The following is a 9311-nucleotide window of genomic DNA, read 5'->3' as shown; positions in this document are numbered from 1 at the left end:
AAGGGAATAGGGTGTAAATATGACCAAGATTCAGATGTGTATATGTACCACTTCCCCAAGATGAATGTAATTACTATGTATTGCAAACATATAATAATAAAAATAAATTATATATGTGTTTTACATACACATTCATATTAATTTGGAGATTTGGAGTACCTTCAACACAGTGCATTCAGATCCACACAATGATATATTTTTTAAAAATCTCACACTTTCATATGTTTTCTTAATAATGCTGAGAGGGTATAAATAATAAAATATCGGAGCTAGAAGGGACCTAAGCAATTATCTAATGAGATCCCCTCTTACTGATGTAGAAATCAAGGTTCTAGAGGGGAAGTAAATTGCAAAGGTCACACAAAGAGAGGAAGACTAAGAATGTCAGTCTCTGGACTCACATATTTGTTTTACTCTTAACTGTCACCATTATCATCACAATTTTATAGATGGGGTTACCAAAGCATCTTAAGAATGTTGATGGCCAAGCTCCTGCTCTGTGTCCATTGAAACAGGAATTGAAATCAGATCTCATTTATTTTAAATGCGAGGCTTGCTTTTATTTAAACTGGTTCAATCTGGATGCCCAGAAGGAAGACCCCCTTTCTACCTCAATAAACAGTGGGCTGAGGATAGTTTACAAAAAGCTTTATCCTTCCCTATAAAAGTAAATTAGGACTGCTTTATTTTCAAAGCTCTGGCAGTCTCAAGGAGGCTCCATGAAGGCAGGAATCCACACACTTAGCACAAAGGAAGGCACTCCATAAATATTTGTTGTACAATGTATGACATACTTAAGGCAGAAAGGGAATGCAGGTTGGGTAATGGTTTCCTACTGCATGATGGGTGGACAATCATTATTCCAGAAAAAGTGGAAATGAATGAGGAAAAGGTGTGAGAAACCCTTAAACAAAGAAAAAGCCCCTCTATCAGATTGAAGCTGCAATCACTCAGCAAGGGCTGAGTGGCTTGGTAGGAATGTGATTGGCAAAGATATTTAAATAAGGCCTCCTCTAAATTGTTGCTCTCCACCCTACCCCCACTCCCCTTTAAATTTTGTTTCAGTCATTACCCAGGGACCGGATACAGAGATTCCTATGGGGAGTTCTAATGGGTCGATTCAATTTCAACTGTATGACGCCACTTAGCCAAGCATTAAGAGCTACAGCTCCGGGAAAGCAAACGACACAGAGAGGGGGAGAGAAAGAAATTATAACAAGGAGCAATAAATTCCTTCCCATCCTCACTAATAACCCATTCACAAGACCTCCAGAAATCGGCTACATTCACAAAACAGCCAGCTAGCTAAACTGAACACAGTGTTACCTCATCCCCCTCCCCCTGCAGATTATATACCAACATACCCTGAGCTATATAAATAATCACACACTAGCAGTATTGCTCCTTTGAGATACCCTGCGTCTACAACTGCAGTTTCTGCTGCTTCTGTTCTGACAGATTGGAAGAGACGGAGGCGGAGGTGGAGGCGGCGGCAAAGGAGAATTCTGAGGAGGAGGTAAGGAGGAGGAAGGGGGAGGAGAGAAGGGGGAGGGGAAGAGGAGGGGAAGGAAAATATTGGAGGAGGAGGGGGGAAAGAAACAGGAGGAGGAGAAGGGGGAGGAGAAAGAGGCGGAGGGGGAGGGGGAGGAGAAAGAGGAGAAGGAGGAGGAGAACGGAGAGGAGGAGGAGAAAGAGGAGGAGGTGAACAACTTACCCTGCTGAGCTTTCTTTGGGGAATGCGTGCATCAAGATTTAGAGCTGCATGTAAAATCTATCCAAAGTATCTACCACTACAGGTCTGATTCCCCCATCACCACCTCCTTTTTGTTGTTGTTGTTATGTTTTTCGGGTTTTTTTCTTTTTTTCTGTTTCTGTTTTTTCTGCTGTGTCGGAAGGACCAAGACAGAACTGTTTCTGGCTTCGCTGCCAGTTTTCATTCAGACTTTCCGAAAAGAGGTGGAGAAAGCTAAAGATTCAGAAGCGGTTCTTTGAGCCAGATGAAGCATTAGTTCTGCTATCCTCAGCATGGATAAACCCTTTTCTCAAGGTAAGCCACAGAGATTAGCTCTTAAAGACTCCAGAATTCCTTCTATGCAGTGCACAGATTGCCATTCATTCCAGCCATCCTGTGCAGTTGTGTGTGTGTGTGTGTGTGTGTGTGTGTGTGTGTGTGTGTTTGTGTGCGCGCGCAAGCGCGTGGGTAAAATAAAATGAAAACCCTTTAAATGAGATTTAAATGAATCAGCTCTTGTAGAAAATTATCCGTATTGGAAATTTATAAATCAAGACAATATTTTAAAATGATCCATTTAAAGCCAAATGTCAATTTAATGTATTTAATGTTCAGCCTGTTGACCTTTAAATGCATTGGTGCTTCCCTAAGGCCCCTCATAACGCACGCAGCCTAACCACCCAAGCTCAGGACGGAGGAAGAGACCGTGATGAGGCCGGTCTGCTGCCCAGCGGGCACCCTGTCAGTCTGGGGCTAGTCTGCTATTGGCTCACAATTCTGGGCTGTGCATCGTTCAGATTTCATCACATCACCTTGCCCTGGGTGGAAATGGCGCAAGCTGACACGGCATAACCCACCCACCCCCCACCCCCCCTTAAATTGAGTCAGAGCAAGGATCTAGAAATCTCAGGCTCCATGCCTTGGGGATGTGTGTACATGTCTACGTATGTATAGCAGATGGGAATTTTGTCAAAAGTGAGAACCTGTGAGCATGTCTGATTAGCCAGTAGGCACTAACAATACCTAAGGCAATGGTTTACAGGATACTCCTGCACACACATTTAATTATAATTATCACTCACCTCATATGCTACAAACCAAGTTGGATGAATAAAAAGCAGATATTGAACTCTTAAACAGAAAATCTATTTTAAAATGTAAACTACACTATTGTTGTTTTCTGTGCATATTAAAACCTTGCAGAATGTAATGTGATATGATGTGTTATCACATAAATTTCAGTATACCAGGTGTTAAGTCATGTTCCCAACAAGTCAGCTGAATGCATAAATGCAAATAAGGCACAGGCTAACAGTTTATCCACAGTGAGGTACTAGTTTTGTGCTCTTTGCCTTAAACATATACTGAGACTTGATTGTACTATTCCATACATTTTGTCTTTTTGTGCTCTGTTTTTAGGTTTCTCTAGCTGTGAAATGTAGTCCAGATAGTGATATAAATCTATAAACTTAGATTTGGAGGTGTTTACTCAAATTTGAAGAACTGAGTAGTGGGAAAGGATCTAAAGGAGAGGAGACTAATTATTCATGAAAGAATGTGAGGCTAAGATATATAGCCAACAAATCCAGTATAAAATTTAGAGCATTTGGACAAGAAAGGACTAAAAACTCCCTTTATACCCTTCATTTTGCTGTGAAGAAACTGAGACTTGGAACAGAGGTCATATGCCTAGAGCCACACAGCAAAATAAAACTAGCACTAGGGTTGCAATTTATGTTCCTTGTGTCTTATAAAAGGATTTAAGGTTAAAAGAGTCTAGCTTTTTAAATGCACAACTAACTTCTTACCATTTTGCTTAGGATTAGAAATATGTAAATAAATTTTGATATTACATTTTTCCCTGTATCACTAATCAGTATAACATATCTTTAATAATGGAGGGTCTTAAAACTGCAAGACTTTCTGGTTTGAAATAAGCTGCTATGAATCTTAATAAAACTATTAAACTAATGAATAGGACTATGGTAGCAAAGTGACAAGTTAAGAGTTAAATGTGGTGAGAACCTGGCAGCCCCAGCAAGATGTATGCGGTATGAGGGAGGCCCAGTCAGTGGCAGAGAGGTTAGTAATGTAAACTATATACAACTTGGTATTTGTAATGGGGGGTGTGCTTTGATAGAGATGCAAATGCTTTTGCACAGAGAGGGATTTTTAGAGAGCAGACTTTGGAACAGTAGAACTAAGAAAACATATAAAGCCATAGCAGAAATTTCCTCTATGTTTGCTTTCAGTTATTCTGAGAACGAGTGTGTATAACAGCATAGTACAGAAAAGAAGTAACACACCTCAGAGCCCTTACACAGTAAGGTACAAAACAGCATTGAATCTATGAAAGTGGGAGAAAATAGCAGCCAAACCCTTCCTCTTCTCTTCCTCCCTCTTTGAAATCAACATTGAGTCATGTTATATCAGAAAGGACTTATCATAGAAATCAGAACTATCTTAAGGTATTAGCATAGATGAGCTATAGATAGGAAAGTTTTAAACTTCATTCTCAATATGGAAGATTTTAGGTTCCAGGGAGAAAATATATTTTCTTTCATTAACGAATATTAGCATTTTTGGAATGGATTTAGCTCTCTAGTCCCTAAATTGGCATAAGAAAAGAAATTTCTATTTAGGTTAAACACAGCAAATTCAGGAATACAGAAAAACTGTTGAGAAAGCTATGAGCACCTGGCCAGAGAGACTGAGATGGGAGTGGGTTTACAATGCATCATTCATTACTGCAGAGGTACTACGTGACAAAAATCACTAGATCCCATCAACATGCAGCAAAGACTTATAATCACCTTGACTCCTGTTTATTAATGTGTGATACATACATCGTCTTATTCTCATTTAATAGAACATGGCACTGACCAAAAGCTCAGTCAGTTTCTTAACTGTTGCTGCTTACAATGAATGGCTCTTTAGTGGGTGGATTTCTGAATCATAAACATGCATGCAGTGTTAGTTTTTCATCTAGTCTATGTACTGCACCAGTCTGTTACCTACTTGCTTCTCAACATTTTTCCTCTATTGCCTTACTCTTCAGTATGTGTCTATTTCAGTTCATCCCTACTAGCCAGATCAGATTCAGCAGGTCCATAGTGACAAAGAATTTATTGTCATCCAATCCTTTTACTTAAACCTACTTACCACTTGATTTTACCCAGGTCTTATTGTTCATGGCATTGTAGATCTTCCACACTGGGTCCCAGAATCCATTCTAATAAAAGATTGTAAAGAGCAGGAAGAAACCTTCTGATTTCATCCTGTCAATCCCCTTACCTGAAAGCAAGACAGTAAGTACCTCATCATCCCAGCTGATGCTCCCAATTTGCTTTAATCATCCAACCAAGCCTCTCAATTCCTTAGTCTTATAGAAATTGAATCAATATTCTAATACACCTTCTAATCTAAACATAATGTACCCATCTGCTCCCCAGACAGAATCCCCTTTGAAAATGATTCTCATTATTGGTTGAGTCATTTGTATTATGACCTAGATTTTTCCAATCTTAGCTTTTAACCTTCTGGGTATATCTCTGAGGTACCTAGTGACATCCTCAGAATCCTGTCTTTGAAATATCGCATAAATATCTCCTGTAACTTTGAGACCTTACACAACTAACTTCTTTTGAATCATTTCTTCTTGAAATTTATAGTACGTTTTGAATCTAATATTTTTTGGTAAATAAAGGAATTTAAATTGCAGCTACCATATAAATTATTGTGCTTTCAGTATAAAGGATTTGGATGACTCCACACAATCTTTAGCTGATAAATAGGACATAGATCTATTTCTTATAAATTTGTCAAAAGACACTTCACAGTTCAAACCTCCCAAATCCACATATACCTTCCAAGCCAGCTGAACAATGTGTTCTTATTTATTTGGATGTCCAAATGAAAACTGTCTGTTCCTTTCTAGTCCTGGATCTATAATGATACAGAAAAGATAAGGGTGGGAGGTTTCAGGGGATTTGGAATGCAAATAATTTCAGAAGACATACATTTTTGCTTTTGAATTCACACAAAACTCAAGGACACAATGCCCAGCTTGCTATCAAGGACTTGAAGGTATGTAAGGTATGGGTTAAAAGGATTCTTTTATCAAGTTACATAGGTACAGAAATATAGACCATGATAGGGCAAGCACTGTGGGAATTACTTAGCCCACTCCTATAACTATATAAAAGTGAAAATGAGGCCCTGAAAAAGCAAGTGATTTGACAAAAGTAGCATAGATTGTTGAGTCTTGGAGTCTCCATCATGTTTATCTATACAAGACAACTAGTTAAGTGAAATTTTCACAATAATTCTTCAATGATTTGTGCCAAATATGTTATTGTTAATGAAATTAAATCTTTTCAAAAGATAACTCATATAAATTTAGCTGATCTGGTTTACATAGGGATATAGCTTCAACAGTTACCTAAGTCCGGTCATTATTAACCACTGAGTATTTTATGTATTCTATCATTATTTTTCTTCTTACTGAGTTGAGCTCTTTGCAGTGTAATGTTTGCCTCCTTGGGGAAATCTAATCAGGCACTATTTTCTCTCTTGTTCATTTATATTACACATTCAAGCTGTTCATTCCATCTTAGTATGAGTAACTGATCTATTTTGAGAAAGTCTAAGTTTTGATAGATCTTAAATATATACTTTATTGATGCTATTGCTTACTATACTTTCATGTTGTCTCTTGGATTTGTGTCTAGGTGTATACATTTTTGTGTTCAATCCTCTAGGTGGATTGATACAGCGGTTTATTATTTATTTTTTGTTTTATTGTACTGGAGATGTACTCTGCCACTGAGCTGCATTTCCAGCCACAATCTAGTATTTTTACAATACTTTCCTTTTGGTTACTATTATCAGTTCCAGGCTTCCTCAGATCCCTTAAGAGAATGACTGCCCAACTCTTTGCAGCACAGTGGAAATGTGAGCATATGCTTTCTAGATATTCAGTTTAGCTGAAATATTGTATAATAATATTGTCGCTCTTTAAGAAATCAAGTTTTTTGATATAAGGTTGAGTTAAAGAAAGGCAGCTCAAGCAGAATCTTCTTGGTGAATATCATTATGGAATTGACGAGGGTAGGGTAGTAATAAGTACAATTACAGGTGATACTTAAAATAATTCAGGACTTGCTTCCTGTAGTTCTTTATGTTTCATCCAACTCCAATGTTGCTCCTGTGTCTAGAAAAGAATTTGACCTTATGTCATTTAAAAAGACTCGCCTCCCCCAATAAGTTAAAGTCATTTTAAGATGAGGAGAATTGCAAAATGATGGAGTGTTGGTTTCCTTCACTATTAAGGCTTTTTCCTATTACTCTACCAATAACCTAATTTCTATCTTTGTGTCTCTGCTGTATTTGGCATATTGCATCTTGCTTGCATGTCTGCGTGCACTGAATCAAGCAATGTCTTTTCTTATCTGTGCTTTCTAATTGTCATAAATTTCACCAAAATGAGAATTTTGAGTGTATACACACACATATCCATACTTATATGAGCAATTTTTCATGGGAGAATTTTGAGATGCCTTCTTTTGCTTTGGGATTGCCTTAGGAAGTGCCTTTTTCATTTAATATTTGATTCCAATTTTATTAGAATTCTGATGCTCAAGGTTTGTATTTCTCTCTTATCAAAACTTGGAATGAACTAGTTGCTCCTGTGAACTTACTTAACATGATGAAATATGAAAAGAGTTATTGATTTAATATTTGCTCTGAAATTGCTTTATAACCTGGATTGGATGACTAGACTAGTCTGTAAAGAAATAGATTCAATTACAAAATAAAGATGCAGCATGAATCCTACTGTAAAGTGATTAGTGGTAGTGATAGTAATAAGACCTTTGTTGGTGCCCTGAAAGACACTTATGCCTGTGTTTATTATCTCTATTCCTTCTCTCCTAGGATTTTCTGATGTGCCCTGAGATCCATGTAACTACAAGGGCTCCTCTTTATCACCATAAGTGCCACTCTGACCTAAAATCACTCAGAGCTCAAAAATCAAGGCAAAATGGATGCCACAGCGATAGATGATTTCCAACAAATTCTGCCTATTGAACAGCTGCGCTCTACTCATGCTAGCAATGATTATGTGGAACGGCCTCCGGCCCCCTGTAAACAGACCCTCTCCAGTCCTTCCCTTGTTGTGCAAACCCACAAATCTGATTGGTCCCTGGCTACCATGCCTACTGCTCTCCCCCGCAGTCTCAGCCAGTGCCATCAATTGCAGCCCTTGCCTCAGCATCTGAGCCAATCTAGCATTGCCAGCTCAATGTCCCATAGCACCACTGCCTCTGATCAAAGGCTTTTGGCCAGCATTACACCCTCACCTTCAGGCCAGTCTATCATCCGAACCCAGCCTGGAGCAGGGGCCCACTCAAAGGCTGATGGTGCTCTGAAGGGAGAAGTTGAGCAATCTGCAGGACACCCCAGTGAGCACCTCTTCATCTGTGAGGAGTGTGGGCGCTGCAAGTGTGTCCCCTGCACAGCAGCTCGCCCTCTCCCCTCCTGCTGGCTGTGTAACCAGCGTTGCCTTTGCTCTGCTGAGAGCCTCCTCGATTATGGCACCTGTCTCTGCTGCGTCAAGGGCCTCTTCTACCACTGCTCCACCGATGATGAAGACAACTGCGCTGATGAGCCTTGCTCCTGTGGGCCTAGCTCTTGCTTCGTCCGCTGGGCAGCCATGAGCCTGATCTCCCTCTTCTTACCCTGCCTGTGCTGCTACCTGCCTACCCGTGGATGCCTCCATCTGTGCCAGCAGGGCTATGATAGCCTTCGGCGACCAGGCTGCCGCTGTAAGAGGCACACCAACACTGTGTGCAGAAAAATCTCTTCTAGTAGTGCACCCTTCCCCAAGGCCCAGGAAAAGTCTGTATGACCTTCTTACAAGATGGATCCAGCGCTTTCTCCTTCTGCTCCCCATCAGTAAAGCATTGGCCTCATCTTTGGAGAGAGGGAGGAGTAATAAACTAGCCAAAGTTAGGGCCTCACCTCTTTTGTTCCTGCAGTGTCAGGGGAATGGCAAAGTACATCCTGGTGCAGGATGCCTTGTTATTTTTCACAGTATCTATTCCACTCCTCTTCAACCTTTTTACCCTGCCAGCTCAGCCTGTATGGCTGTTCTGGGAAATTCAGGTGATGCTGTATATGGGCATGAGGTTTGGACACTGAGGACTGACAGAGCCAGCAACGCGGAGGTTTAGGGGCTCCCCAGTGCAATGCCTCTCGGTGCAGGCTCTGATCGTCACTCTGCTTTCCACAGTGACTTTGGAAGCTTTCTTCTAAGATGGTTTCCACAGGTACATGTGGGACAGCGTTCAACCTTCCAGGGAATATGACCTTGTCTCCCTGTTTACTGCCCTTCTTTTCTCTATTTCTTTTGTCTCCTCTTTTTCTCTTCCTCTTCTTTCATTATCCTGTTCTATTTTCCTTCCCTCTTCATTCTCAGCCCTTTCTTTTTACTTTTTCTCTCTCTTTCTTCCTTTCTACTCCTCCTCGTCTTTTAGATTAATCCCCTTTTGCTTGTATTTTTATCTTTTGATCTATATTC

The 9311-nt window shown here is 40.0% G+C and overlaps 1 protein-coding gene across 1 annotated transcript; it reads left to right on the top strand.

The window, feature by feature from the left end:
* The first annotated feature begins 1648 nt into the window (after positions 1-1648).
* Positions 1649-9017, top strand: Spry3 (sprouty RTK signaling antagonist 3). Its single transcript, XM_004648464.2, has 2 exons — positions 1649-2047; positions 7667-9017. The coding sequence occupies exon 2, from the start codon at positions 7773-7775 to the stop codon at positions 8637-8639; it is 867 nt and encodes a 288-aa protein (XP_004648521.1). The 5' UTR covers positions 1649-2047; positions 7667-7772; the 3' UTR covers positions 8640-9017.
* Positions 9018-9311: the final 294 nt, after the last annotated feature.

This window comes from Octodon degus, unplaced genomic scaffold (genome assembly GCF_000260255.1).
Source record: "Octodon degus isolate 3935 unplaced genomic scaffold, OctDeg1.0 scaffold00416, whole genome shotgun sequence".
Taxonomy (NCBI): Eukaryota; Metazoa; Chordata; class Mammalia; order Rodentia; family Octodontidae; genus Octodon; species Octodon degus.
The sequence above is the reverse complement of the archived record's forward strand: the minus strand, read 5'-3'. Positions and strand labels throughout refer to the sequence as shown.